This window comes from Phyllobates terribilis, unplaced genomic scaffold (genome assembly GCF_046119375.1).
Source record: "Phyllobates terribilis strain yellow unplaced genomic scaffold, ASM4611937v1 Scaffold_12__6_contigs__length_324123572, whole genome shotgun sequence".
Classification (NCBI taxonomy): domain Eukaryota; kingdom Metazoa; phylum Chordata; class Amphibia; order Anura; family Dendrobatidae; genus Phyllobates; species Phyllobates terribilis.
The window spans coordinates 301,406,903-301,421,556 of record NW_027362772.1 but is presented as its reverse complement, the minus strand read 5'-3'; the positions used below and the strand labels follow the sequence as shown (position 1 = coordinate 301,421,556).

Here is a 14,654-nt window from a genome sequence, read left to right as displayed (position 1 = left end):
GGCCTGTTCTGGACGAGCTTCTGGATAAAGCTAGTGACAAAAAGAAAGGTTTCCCTAGCTTGTCTATTCCCGGTTATAAACGTCCTTTCCATAGGAGAAGGTTTCTACGAAAAAGACTACAGAAGGGTCAGGAGAAATGGGAAGACCGCAGACCGAAAGGTAGAGGGCTCCTATTCGACTCTTCTCCTAACCCCGGAAACCGAGTCAATGACTCGCAGCCCAGATAGGGGGGAGGCTGTTGGGCTTCTTACCTGCCTGGACAAAAATTTCTTCTAGTAACTGGATCCTTGATCTGGTAGGTTCCGGTCTGAGGTTCTAGTTTCGGCAGATTCCTCGTGGGAGATTCATCTTGACCCCAAACCGTTCCTCAGCGTTAGAGCAGACAGCTCTACAAGTGGAAGTCCTGGACTTGGTTTGTAAAGCGGTCCTAGTGGAAGCCCTGACAGCGGAAAGGGGGCTAGGATTCTACTCGTCTCTTTTTGGTTTCTAAGCCTGACGGGTCTTTTAGGTGCATCATTAACCTTAAAGCCCTTAATAAGTTTTTGATAGTTCCCACCTTTAAGATGGAATCCATTGAATCTACAATAAAGTTACTTTTTTCAGGCTGTTACATGATAGTGTTAGATCTAAAAGACGCCTATTACCATGTACCTATACATATGGATTTCCAGAAATACCTTAGGGTGGCTTTGATCATAGATGGAGAAATTAAACATTTCCAGTTTAAAGCCTTACCGTTCGGTCTGGCCATAGCCCCCCGGGTATTTACTAAGGTTATAGCGGAAGTCATGGCTCATGTTAGGGAACATAATATTTTAATTATCCCTTACCTGGATGATTTCTTGATAGTTGGAGACTCAGACTCCCAATGTGATAATCATCTTAGATTGGTATCCTCCATCTTGGAAAGTCTGGGTTGGATCCTAAATCTAGAGAAGTCCAGGGTAGTGCCTTCAAAAATACAGCAGTTCCTGGGTATTATGCTGGATTCAGACCTTCAAATAAGTTTCCTCCCGGAAGCCAAAAAACAAAAGGTTAAAATTCTTGTAGAAAAAGCATTATCAAACCCGGTCATGTCCGTTAGAGCTGCGATGTCCTTGTTGGGGACCCTGTCATCTTGCCTTCTTGTGGGGTCTGTGGGCATAATACCACTCCAGGGTTCTACAATGGGACGTTCTACATAATGAGGTTTTGTTAAATGGGCACTTAGGACGAATGTCCTTGTCACCCCGATCTGTTGAGTCCTTGCAGTGGTGGGTGAACATGGTGAACCTGTCACGAGAAGTTCCCTGGGTGTTTAGAGTCACTAAAATAATTACAACTGATGCAAGCTTCCACCAACACTAAGGAACTGCTAGCAGTGGATAAAGCGATTAATCATTTCTTGCCTTTCCTTCATGATAAGAACCTTAAGATCCTTTCAGATAATAGGATAGCGGTAGCTTATGTGAACCATCAGGGGGGTACGCGTCCAGGATCACTGATGAGAGTGATGGATCATCTTTTTCAGATTTCGGAATGCCATCGCCTTTCCTTAATGGCCCTCCACATCAAAGGAAAAGAAAACGTAAAAGCAGACTACTTAAGCAGTTTTTCTCTGAGACGGGGCGAATGGGAACTAAAGCAGGATATTTTTTCCCAAACAGTCCGAAAATGGGGGCTTCCGGTGGTAGATCTTTTGCCACAAGGCTAAATCGAAAGACAGAGCTCTTTTGCTCACTAAATCCCAGAGAAAACCCCCTGGCAGTAGACACTCTCCAAGTAACTTGGGATTTCAGCCTGGCCTATGCCCCCCCCCCCCCCCCCCCAATTGAATCTCCTTCCCATGGTTCTAAGAAAGATCAGAGAGGACAAGGCGAGGGTCCTTCTGGTCGCCCCCTTTTGGCCCAGGAGGCCCTGGTTCTGATGCCTGAGGAACATGTCCATTTCCGATCCTTGGGTCCTGCCCGAAATTCCGGATCTCCTCGGCCAGGGTCCAATAGTCCATCCTCAAGCTCCTGGCCTCCACTTGACGGTGTGGAACTTGAGAGGTCTCTGTTAGAACGCAAAGGATTCTCCCGAGACCTTTCACTCAGATCCTGGACGATAGAATAATTCTTAGAACTGGCCCAGCGTATCTCCCTAAAGTAGCTTCCCGTTTCCATAGACTCCAAGAAATAATCCTACCCTCGTTCTGTCCTAATCCAAGTAACCAAAAAGAGGCAGAATCCCATACCTTAGATGTAAGAAGATGTTCGATTAGGTACCTTTCGGTCACCCAGGCTTTCAGGAAAGATAGTTCTTCATCTCCTACCAAGGGGTTAGAAAGGGGCTTAAGGTTGCTAAGTCCACCATAGCTAGGTGGATCAGGGAAGCTATTACTCTAGCCTATGCCTCCAGCGGTGAGGAAGCGCCACAGAGGTTGAAGGCTCACTCTACCTGAGCAGTGGCGACCTTGTGGGCGGAGAAGATGGGGGTCTTGATGGAAGACATATGTAAGGCTGCTACCTGGTCTTCTCCATCTACCTTCTATAGGCACTATAGACTGGATTTGGGTGTTTCATCTGACCTCACATTTGGGAGAAGGGTGCTCCAGGTTGTGGTCCCTCCCTAGTCCTCTTCATCTCTGCAATTCTCTCGTGGTGCTGTCATGGTCGACCGATAAAGTCATAAGTTACTTACCGGTAACGGGATTTTTCGGAGACCATGACAGCACCCTTATATTCCCTCCCTTCACCTTATGGGAGCACTCCTCATCTATTAATTACTATCTTTTCTCACTTAGTGGTGTTGTATTAAAATATTATTTTTATGGTTGTTTGCTATGTCTACTAACCTGGTGGTCCTCTCAATGCTCTGTAATCCAAACTGAGGCGAGAGAGAGGGCCGTCCCTTTTAAGCCTGTAGGTTTCCTGTCCTTGGTGGGTGGATCCCCTCTCTTGTGGTGCTGTCATGGTCTCCGAAAAATCCCGTTACCGGTAAGTAACTTATGACTTTTTCCCATGAGACCAAAATGCTTTGCAGTCAGACTTTTTGGGTGACGAGGGCACCTCAGAGCAGTAATGTCTGTAAAATGTTCTGTCGGGTATCTATTATTATGTTGCCTGTTTGCATCATCGAACGTTCTAATTCCCACCTTTCTCAAGATCTCTGCTTGCTGTCAGTAAATGGGAACTGTCTTCTTTACATCCAGCCTAAGTCTTCATGCAGACTTAGCTTGTTTTCGATGGACAACCTGTTTATCGCTCGCTGATCGGTGGGGGTCCGACCATTGGGACCCGCACCAATAGTGAAACTTTTATCCCAGTTACAAAATGGCACAGCAGGTCTGACGCCCGACCATAGAGAATGAATGGAGAGGAGGTCGCATGGGATAAAAGAGTCCCGATCAGTGCCGTTGGTCCCAGCAGTTGGGCCCCCACTGATCAATATGTTACCACCATTCCTATGGATTGGTGATGACCTGTTTTTCACCGGAGAGCCCCTTTAATACGCCTCACAGCTGATGGTTTGTTACAGTTGCATCTGTTCTCCACACTGATACATTGTAGCAAACAGGAGAGGAGAGCGGTTTGGGCAACAAATGTGAAGCTAGACCTATGATTGACGTCCTGATGAGTGGCGCAGTGCCCGCTGTGGGCGCGTTGTTGGCCGCATATCTTTCAGGCTCGCCCGGCTGTGACAATGTCATCCTATAACCGCACCTGGCTTGGCCCCAGGACTCGCTGACTTCTCACCTACTTTTCCCAGTGATTGGAGCCGGCAGCCACCTGTATTACTTGTGATTATATCACCAGCAGGATATAGTGGGGAGCAGTACCTGTAGATCGGGTCACTCCGAGCCCGTGGCCGCCAGGTATTACTGTGCTGTGACTTGTGGTGTCCTCGTACCTCACCTGTAGGCCCATATTATAGATATTGTTATTAAACGAGCCTTTCCCACCAGCAGCAAAAGACCCCATAATAGACCCCGGAGGGGCAATGAATTCTTGCAGAATCTGCTGTTGCTTGTACTACTAGTGTCAGGTCTGCAGGTACGTCTCATTCCCTGCCTGCGCGGCTGGCGTGGGGCCGGGGGTGCCGCTGCCTGCGCGGCTGGCGTGGGGCCGGGGGTGCCGCTGCCTGCACGGCTGGCGTGGGGCCGGGGGTGCCGCTGCCTGCGCGGCTGGCGTGGGGCCGGGGGTGCCGCTGCCTGCACGGCTGGCGTGGGGCCGGGGGTGCCGCTGCCTGCACGGCTGGCGTGGGGCCGGGGGTGCCGCTGCCTGCACGGCTGGCGTGGGGCCGGGGGTGCCGCTGCCTGCACGGCTGGCGTCGGTCCGGGGGTGCCGCTGCCTGCACCGTGAATTCCTGGTAGCTGGTGGTGGTCGTAGTGGTGTCCGAGTAACATGTAAGTCTCTCCACCCTCGTCTTCTCGGGCAACTTTACTTCACACTACAAATGGTTAAATGTACCGCCACCTGTGGCCCAGATACAGTACAAGTAGTCTGTTGCATAACGCTCCAGGGGCTGTTTGATTAACCCTTTCCCTCCTCTCTTGTCCTTCACGACCTGCTAAATACCTGAGCAGAGCTGCTCCTAGAAGTCCCTGGTGCCGCAGATAAGGAGCAAACATCTCCGTGCTGAGGCGTCAGGGCGTAAAGATCAGATGTCGCCGGCGCTTTAAATAGCACCCGCTCCATTTTGGGACCCCCAATTGTGTAAGCCGAGTAGATGGTGCGTGTTCTATTATAAGGCCGCGGTGTCGCTGGCAATCAGGACCCACGTGCGCCCAGACCCCTATAGCTTCCCCAATACAACTGGCAGTGCAGCTGCACCCTACAAGATGCCCACCCTGCACCTCTCACAAGGGGCCGCGTTTGTAGGTTTCATACTTCTTGGATCCAGATGGAGTTTTCTTCCTGCATCTAATGGAAGCAATTGCTTTACGGAATTGCTATGTAAGCGCTTTTCCCTTTTTTTTTTTATTCCTATGGAGGTGTGTTTTACCTTCTTAAAGGGCCTGTATGATATTAACCTTTTATGCCCCAATTCATCGTCTTGTACCCCAGTGTTTGATGAAGGGAGCGCTGGAGCGAGATGCAGAGTCGCTCCGCAGGAATCGTCTCCGGTCTGGGGCTGGAGCAGATTTCTATCCTAATTTACCCCAGGTTTTGACATAAATTATGATTAATCCAGGCTCCTTCTCCATTTTTCCAAAAAGTTGTGCAAAAAGGTTTGAGCCGTTTTTTGTATTGGGGTCTCGGTGCTCTTTGTAGGGGTCTGGGACGATCTCCGTGCACAGGTCACCGCCAGGAAGCAGAATTCGGATTGGTGGCTATTGGCACAGAATTCGGGCGGTCCCTGCTCGGCTCCCTGGCCACGTATGATGTAAGGGTCGAGGTCCCCTTCCCGGGTCCATGGCTGGGACGCGTCGCCCATTATCTGGTGTTATCGCAGTGCAGCGGTGTATCTGCAGATAATGCGGCTTCCTGACTTTCCGCTTCCAGTGAGAGTTCCCGCGTGTCACCCATGTATGAACCGCAGGACCCCGGCATAGTGATGACTCAGCGGCTAAAGTCTAATACACCACCAGTGTGGGAGATGAACCTGCGATTGGGCATATTGTCCTTTCCCCTGCATCAGGCGATCATCACATCACTGTATGCACCATCATTAGCGCCGGAGTGTCAGGCTGTCAGAAATTCCAAAAGTTTGGAAAAGTTGTGTGCAGTTTGGGGCCACCCAACTTTCCTAACTTTTCCAGGAACAGAGCTAATTAAGAAATTACTGTACTTTTTAAAAAAAAATTTTATTTTTTTTTATCCCCCACCCCCACCTCTCGTAGGTTTGTTCTCTGGTTCCCACCATGGTGAACGCGAACAGTATTGATGGCGGCAGCTGTAGCAGCACAGAAAACTCCAAGGAGAGTTCCCGCTGTTCCACCCCGGTTCTTGACGTAGAGCGGCACGAGCATCTGCGGGATAAAATGCGCCGGCGCGTTGAAGCTGGAGACAAGTGGTTCTCGCTGGAGTTCTTCCCACCACGAACAGCAAGTGGCGCGGTCAACCTCATCTCCAGGTGTGTGAGTAATGGCCGCACTGCAGGGGGATCCTCCAGGTATATGATGTATCGGGATTCATCTTACCGGTTCTTCTCACATTACAGGTTTGATCGGATGGGTTCTGGGGGCCCCCTCTTCATCGACGTGACCTGGCACCCTGCTGGGGACCCTGGTTCTGACAAAGAAACATCCTCCATGATCATTGCAAGTACAGCTGTGAATTTCTGTGGGTTGGAGACCATTCTGCACATGACGTGTTGTACCCAAACCAAGGAGGAGATTACAGCTCATCTACAGAAGGCGAAACGCAACGGGCTGAAAAATATAATGGCTCTTCGAGGGGGTAATATAACAATAACAAGAATATAACTACTATAATACTGCTCCTATGTACAAGAATATAACTACTATAATACTGCTCCTATATACAAGAATATAACTACTATAATACTGCCCCTATGTACAAGAATACAACTACTATAATACAGCCCCCTATGTACAAGAATATAACTACTATAATACTGCCCCCTATGTACAAGAATATAACTACTATAATACTGTCCCCTATGTACAAGAATATAACTATTATAATGCTGCCCCTATGTACAAGAATATAACTACTATAATGCTGCCCCTATGTACAAGAATATAACTACTATAATGCTGCCCCTATGTACAAGAATATAACTACTATAATACTGCCCTGTTTCTGCTTTAGATCCTCTTGGTGAGGAGTGGGAGGAAGAAGCTGAAGGCTTTAATTACGCGGTGGATTTGGTGAAGCATATCCGCAATGAATTTGACGACTACTTTGACATCTGTGTTGCCGGTACTTCCCTACGTGTAAGATCTTATTGATGTGGAAGGTGAGTGGCGGTGTAACGGGAATCTGTCTCTATCTGTACAGGTTATCCTAAAGGACACCCCGAGGCCGAGAGCTGTGACGCTGATCTCCGACACCTGAAGGAGAAGGTGGACGCTGGAGCCGACTTCATCATCACTCAGCTGTTCTTCCGGTCAGAGACCTTCCTACAGTTCCTGAAGGATTGTCGGGCGATCGGCATCACGTGTCCCATCCTGCCGGGAGTATTTCCAATCCAGGTGTCTGTTACTATTTTTTTGGTTTTGCGTGTTGACTTGTCAGATGACTCTCCCCTCCCCTACGTAACACGTTTTTGTCCTTCTCCCACAGGGATACGGTTCCTTACGACAACTGGTTAAACTTTCCAAATTGGAAATACCGCAAGAAATCATGGATGTGATCGAGCCGATCAAAGATAACGACGCGGCCATCAGGAATTACGGCATTGACCTTGCCGTGTCCATGTGCCGGGAGCTGCTGGACAGCGGCCTGGTGCATGGCTTACACTTCTACACTCTCAACCGGGAGGTGGCCACCATCGACGTGCTCCGGCGGCTGGGCTTGTGGCAGGAGGATCCACGGTGAGTGGCCAACGCATGTGACTTACTCTGATAGTGTACGGAGACTCCTCCGATCCTCTCATTGCCTATGGGATGCTGTGCTCTACTTTTTCCGGCAGCCGATCATTGCGGTTGGACTCCCACCGACCAGTAAGTTATCACCTCTCCTGGGGGTCGGGGATAACTCGTTTCCACTGGACAATCCATTGAAGTTCAATGATCCCATATATCTGCGTACAGTGTGCTCCCTCTAGTGGCCGTCCTGTGCTGCCCGAATCCAGAGCTGCCATTCATTTTTGGATCCCTAAGTACTATGATATAAGGTGATAGTGGATGGCTTATGTCTCCACAGACGACCCCTGCCCTGGGCGGTGAGCGCTCACCCCAAGAGAAGGGAAGAAGACGTGCGTCCGATCTTCTGGGCCTCCCGACCGAAGAGTTATATTCACAGGACACAGGAGTGGGACGACTTCCCCAATGGACGTTGGTTTGTATCTTGACCAAAGAGAGTGCTAGTCTTCTCCATCCTCCCGGGAGATCAATCTGAGACTTTTGTGATTTTTATTTTTTTAGGGGAAACTCTTCCTCTCCGGCCTTCGGGGAGCTGAAGGATTATTACCTCTTCTACTTGAAGAGCAAGTCTCCTCGGGATCAGTTACTGAAGATGTGGGGCGAGGAGCAGAGCAGCGAGGAGAGCGTCTTCGAGGTGTTCACTTCTTACATTACGGGAAATCCTAACCGGAACGGCCACAAGGTGAGGTCAGGACCCGAAAACCCCCGACCCTATGGACTAGGCCAGCCTTGTGGTGGATGTGGCATCTAACGTGGCCTTGTGTCCTCTCCAGGTGACTTGTCTTCCTTGGAACGACGACCCGCTGGCTCCAGAAACCAATTTACTAAAGGACCAACTGGAGAAAGTTAATAAAAGGGGGATCCTGACCATTAACTCCCAGCCGAATGTCAACGGGAAACCCTCAACAGACCCCGTGGCGGGATGGGGACCGAGCCGAGGCTACGTCTTCCAGAAGGTAGGACACTGGTCCACTATCTGCATCAATCATCTGTGCAATATATGATTGGTGGCACACTAACCATTCACAAAAAACGGGGTTAGTTAGGGGTGCATTAATGCGCATGCGTGACTACTTGGTAATTTGCAGTTTATGAAAGTGCATGCGCACCACCGCTTCATTCACACAGGACTTTAGGACCTCTATTCTTGGGATTTGTGGGAGCTCCAGTAGCTGGACACCAGCTCCTCCATGGTCTATGGCTGCGCATGCGTGCTACCACTTCTATGAAGGTTTATAGAGAGGTGGTCATGCATGTGCACTACTGCTCCATTCACACAGGACAATGGGATCTCTGTGCCCTGGATTGGTGGAGATCCCAGAAGTCAGACCCACCTCAAAGTGCAAAAAAATAAGTGTTGTACAGCACCACATCTGTAGATAGGTTGTACCTGGTACTGCAGCTCTGCTTCATTGGTGCTGAACTGCAATACCACACACAACCTGTTTATAAGGGTGGCAACGTTTCTGGAAGAAAGTTGCCATGATTTTATAATCCTCTTTAAAGCTGCTCAATATCTTGCAGCTTCACGTTGGCAGCCCTGCTGTATACATGGATGTTGCCGTAAAGTGTGTGACCCCAGGACCCCATTAGTTCTAGTGATCATGGGAGATGTTATGGATTGTGCCCGTAGATGTAGAGATTATTCCCTGATACCTGAGTGTTCTCTTTTTGGGGCTGATGTGGATGAGATGCTATAAAATGCCGGTGGGGTCCATAGACTGAGCTGACAGTAGAGGAGAGTGGGACTTGGACCCCTGTAATCTGATGTTCCAGCTTTCGCTGCAGCTGCCTGGCATTGGGTGGGTTCAGGCCATTCCTCAGATCTTCTTGGCTGTGGCTTTTCTATGATCCTTTTTTTTTTTTTTTTTTTCGGCACAGGCGTATTTGGAATTCTTCACCTCCAGTGAGACGGTGACGGCTCTCATCAAAGTGCTGAAACGATACGAACCTCGTGTCAACTACCACATAGTGAACGTGCAGGTACGGCACCACCCGTCGCTAAGAACGGCGTCCGGACCAAAGGGCAAAAACGGTAACTCACTCTTCTATCTCTACAGGGGAAAAACATCACAAACTCCACTGACCTGCAGCCAAACGCTGTCACCTGGGGCATCTTTCCCGGCCGTGAGATCATACAGCCAACAGTGGTGGATCCAGTCAGCTTCATGTACTGGAAGGTAAGGGGGCGCCGCTGAGTTACTGAGGGGGGCGGACAGATATGTGTCCACTGAATGCAAAATATCCTCTCTACACGGTCACCAGGTGAACATAAACCTAACTGCCCCCTCTATGATAGAGACACCACTAATACCAGAGCTCCTATCAACTATCGGTAAAAAGGCAGCAGAATAGTGAGTGCTGCTCTGGAGTATAATACAGGATGTAACTCAGGATCAGTAATGTAATGTATGTACACAGTGACTGCACCAGCAGAATAGTGAGTGCAGCTCTGGAGTATAATACAGGATGTAACTCAGGATCAGTAATGTATGTACACAGTGACTGCACCAGCAGAATAGTGAGTGCAGCTCTGGAGTATAATACAGGATGTAACTCAGGATCAGTAATGTATGTACACAGTGACTGCACCAGCAGAATATTGAGTGCAGCTCTGGAGTAGAATACAGGATGTACAGTGGGTACGGAAAGTATTCAGACCCCTTTTACTTTTTCACTTTGTTTCATTGCAGCCATTTGGTAAATTCTAAAAAGTTCATTTTTTTATCATTAAAGTACACTCTGCACCCCATCTTGACTAAAAAAAACAGAAATGTAGAATTTTTTTGCAAATTTATTAAAAAAAAAAAACTGAAATATCAGTCATAAGTATTCAGACGCTTTGCCCAGACACTCATATTTAAGTCACATGCTGTCCATTTCCTTGTGATCCTCCTTGAGATGGTTCTACTCCTTCATTGGAGTCCAGCTGTGTTTAATTAAACTGATAGGACTTGATTTGGAAAGGCACACACCTGTCTATATAAGACCTCACAGCTCACAGTGCATGTCAGACCAAATGAGAATCATGAGCTCAAAGGAACTGCCCAAGGAGCTCAGAGACAGAATTGTGGCAAGGCACAGATCTGGCCAAGGTTACAAAAGAATTTCTGCATTACTCAAGGTTCCTAAGAGCACAGTGACCTCCATAATCCTTAAATGGAAGAAGTTTGGGACCACCAGAAGTCTTCCTAGACCTGGCCGCCCAGCCAAACTGAGCAATCGTGGGAGAAGAGCCTTGGTGAGAGAGGTAAAGAAGAACCCCAAGATCACTGTGGCTGAGCTCCAGAGATGCAGTAGGGAAATGGGAGAAAGTTCCACAAAGTCAACTATCACTGCAGCCCTCCACCAGTTGGGCCTTTATGGCAGAGTGGCCAGACGGAAGCCTCTCCTCAGTGCAAGACATATGAAAGCCCGCATAGAGTTTGCTCAAAAACACATGAAGGACTCCCAGACTATGAGAAATAAGATTCTCTGGTCTGATGAGACGAAGATAGAACTTTTGGGTGATAATTCTTAGCGGTATGTGTGGAGAAAACCAGGCACTGCTCATCACCTGCCCAATACAATCCCAACAGTGAAACATGGTGGTGGCAGCATCATGCTATGGGGGTGTTTTCAGCTGCAGGGACAGGACGACTGGTTGCAATTGAAGGAAACATGAATGCAGCCAAGTACAGAGATATCCTGGATGAAAACCTCTTCCAGAGTGCTCTTGACCTCAGACTTGGCCAAAGGTTCACCTTCCAACAAGACAATGACCCTAAGCACACAGCTGAAATAACAAAGGAGTGGCATCAGAACAACTCTGTGACCATTTTTGACTGGCCCAGTGAGAGCCCTGACCTAAACCCGATTGAGCATCTCTGGAGAGACCTGAAAATGGCTGTCCACCAACGTTCACCATCCAACCTGACAGAACTGGAGAGGATCTGCAAGGAAGAATGGCAGAGGATCCCCAAATCCAGTGTGAAAAACTTATTGCATCATTCCCAAGAAGACTCATGGCTGTACTAGCTCAAAAGGGGGCTTCTACTCAATAATGAGCAAAGGGTCTGAATACTTATGACCAAGAGATATTTCAGTTTTTCTTTCCTAATAAATTTGCAAAACTTTCTACATTTCTGTTTTCTTTCAGTCAAGATGGGGTGCAGAGTGGACTTTAATGAGGAAAAAAAGAACTTTTTAGAATTTACCAAATGGCTGCAATGAAACAAAGAGTGAAAAATGTAAAGGGGCCTGAATACTTTCCATACCCACTGTATGTACACAGTGACTGCACCAGCAGAATAGTGAGTGCAGCTCTGGAGTATAATACAGGATGTAACTCGGGATCAGTAATGTAATGTATGTACACAGTGACTGCACCAGCAGAATAGTGAGTGCAGCTCTGGAGTATAATACAGGATGTAACTCAGGATCAGTAATGTAATGTATGTACACAGTGACTGCACCAGCAGAATAGTGAGTGCAGCTCTGGAGTATAATACAGGATGTAACTCAGGATCAGTAATGTAATGTATGTACACAGTGAATGCACCAGCAGAATAGTGAGTGAAGCTCTGGAGTATAATACAGGATGTAACTCACATTACTGATCCTGAGTTACATCCTGTATTATACTCCAGAGCTGCACTCACTATTCTGCTATAAATCACTGTGTACATACATTACTGATCCTATGTGCACAGTGACTGCACCAGCAGAATAGTGAGTGCAGCTCTGGAGTATAATACAGGATGTAACCCAGGATCAGTAATGTACACAGTGATTTATAGCTGAATAGTGAGTGCAGCTCTGGTGTATAAAATAGGCTCAGTAATCACCTCTTATGGTTTCCTGTCTGGCAGGATGAAGCTTTTGCCCTGTGGATCGAGCAATGGGCTAAACTGTATGAAGAGGAGTCTCCGTCCCGCATGATCATCCAGTACATTCATGACAATTACTTCCTGGTGAACTTGGTGGACAATGACTTCCCGCTGGAGAGCTGTTTGTGGCAGGTGATCGAGGACACTTTCCAAGAACTGGATAGTCCAACAGAGCAGTGACTGTAGGACCTCCGACACTGCACTCGCTACCTCGTGGATTATGGAAGAGCATGTCCACCCCTGGCCCACAGGGGGCGCTATACTCTATGCATTACTCCGTATATCCTGACACTACAGTCTGACGTCCCGGGATCCAGGCGCCTGGACCATCATCACACTAGTTGGAGCGGAGGATCGATGAACTTCTGTGCCTGAGATATCTTTTAGAACTTTTTTTTTTAGCACTTTTTTTTTCAGTGGATTTCTTACATATTTATACCCCCCGGCCTCTGCTGTAGCATCGTCCTCATCTATAGGAGGCCGTGATCACGTCGTATCAGTAGATGATCCCGATACCGTTGCTCATTTGTCTTATGGCCGTGTCCGTCCGGAGCCGTCCTTATACTGTAGGAGAAGCTCCTATTCCTAGATCAGCTCATCTTCACATAGGAAAGATCAGAAACTGGTTTTTAATCTTGTGTACAAAGAACTGTGATATTTTTATTGGCTTATAAAGACTGATCGGTGCAGCCTCCATTGCCTTTGTGTGATCCATAGCGGCTCAGTTGACCCATGTGGCTTTATTCTGTACATAGACCACATAATATATCGTCCACCTCCTTATAGGGGTACGGGGTCTGGAATCCAACGTCTGGACTGATGACATTGGGAAGGTTTTTACGGCTGATCTTCCTCCTACAAGAAATTCAATAACCTTTAGGGTGTGTTCACACATACTGGATTCGCTGACGCTTTTTCCAGTGCATTGTCTGCTCTTCCATGCAGCTTTTCCTCTACGCATGTCATTTTTATTTTAGAATAATCCACCCAAAGTCCACGTAAAAAAAAAAATTGATTGAACGCCTCTACTGGAAGATTAAGACACCGCTCTCACCAAGCCGGTGCAGACGCATGCAGATACGCAAGTGGGGGGGCATCATAGATCGGTGACAAAATGCAATGGGTGAAGGCCGCGTTGGATGCCACCAGTCCTGAGAACCACTGGAAGAATGAAAAGGAAATCAGAGTGCTGCAAGGAGGCTGCAGCCTAAGATGGAAGGATCTTCCCCCGGAGAGTGGAAGGATCTTCCCCCGGAGAGTGGAAGGATCTTCCCCCGGAGAGTGGAAGGATCGCAGCACAATGTCCTTCTTAAGATCGAAAGATGGGACTTTAGGTTGACATTCGGGGGTCCCCAGCTGGAGCCGTGTTTGGTGGCCACCTCGGAGTGTAGTGACCGCTCTCTAGTGTTGAATCATATGTGACCCCGGAATCGGCCATGTAAGTGTCCACTACGGGAGTGTGGACTGGGGCGAGGGCTGAAACCCAGTGTAGACACTTGGCTAGATCCAGCACAGCTGCTCCGCTCCCTGGCCACTGTTGTCAACGTAGTCCGTCTGGGCGACCTGTTAAAGGCTGAGTCCAAAATCTTAGACCTCAGGCGATGGGATGGAGTTCAAGGACTTTGATTCTGCAGGGCACCCTAGTCCGTCCGATCTTGAAGGACTCTTCCCAGCCGTGGCGTTCTGCAACCATCATCACATCTCAACATTCAAGTGAGACGAAGGCACAACACTGAAGAGAGCGACTGACCTCTAGAGGAAGAAGGAGTCTTCTGATCTAGAGAATCCGTCCACTTGTCCCACCACATCAGGACGCCTCGCTGAAAGGAAGTGTGAACTAGGGCAGATAGTACCGCTTCCATGGATGAGACCCCAGGACTTACAGTCAAGGTTAGCCTGTGTCTCTGAAGAGATGACGCACGCTGCTGGAGGGGGGGTGCATGTCCATAGAGGTTATACTCTGCAAGGAGAGGGGCAGATTATTTTGGATGATTTACTATTCAACCTACTGAGGACAAGGTGTCTAACTCCAGATGAAGATCCTCCAAGTTGTCCACTCTGGCCGGTTCTTTTATCAGGTCCTGGGGGAGCACAATGTGTATTTTTGCATCTTTGTTTGTGTTTTGCTGCCCCTTTTTTGTGTGTAATTTGTGTTTTATACATACAAGTTTTTACTTAACATGTGTTTTTAACACATAAAGAATCTATAAACATAGGAGCGCACATCCAGAGAAACAATACAATCTGTATTACAAATCCTATAGAAAATAAGG

At 48.1% G+C, this 14,654-nt stretch overlaps 1 protein-coding gene across 2 annotated transcripts in view; it reads left to right on the top strand.

Annotated features, from left to right (window-relative positions):
• MTHFR (methylenetetrahydrofolate reductase) overlaps window positions 1-14,654 on the top strand; it is a 20,734-nt gene extending 6,080 nt beyond the window's left edge. Inside the window, exons 1-12 of one of the 2 annotated variants that reach the window (XM_073657235.1) lie at window positions 3,785-3,835; window positions 5,804-6,036; window positions 6,124-6,362; window positions 6,738-6,848; window positions 6,927-7,120; window positions 7,212-7,462; window positions 7,794-7,928; window positions 8,015-8,195; window positions 8,287-8,469; window positions 9,395-9,496; window positions 9,574-9,693; window positions 12,364-14,654. In XM_073657235.1, the coding sequence (XP_073513336.1) occupies window positions 5,825-6,036; window positions 6,124-6,362; window positions 6,738-6,848; window positions 6,927-7,120; window positions 7,212-7,462; window positions 7,794-7,928; window positions 8,015-8,195; window positions 8,287-8,469; window positions 9,395-9,496; window positions 9,574-9,693; window positions 12,364-12,561 (1,926 nt within the window). In that variant the 5' untranslated portion in view covers window positions 3,785-3,835; window positions 5,804-5,824 and the 3' untranslated portion in view covers window positions 12,562-14,654. Of the gene's footprint in view, window positions 1-3,784; window positions 3,836-5,803; window positions 6,037-6,123; window positions 6,363-6,737; window positions 6,849-6,926; window positions 7,121-7,211; window positions 7,463-7,793; window positions 7,929-8,014; window positions 8,196-8,286; window positions 8,470-9,394; window positions 9,497-9,573; window positions 9,694-12,363 lie in introns of those variants that run through there. The other variant, XM_073657234.1, reaches the window with a different exon arrangement.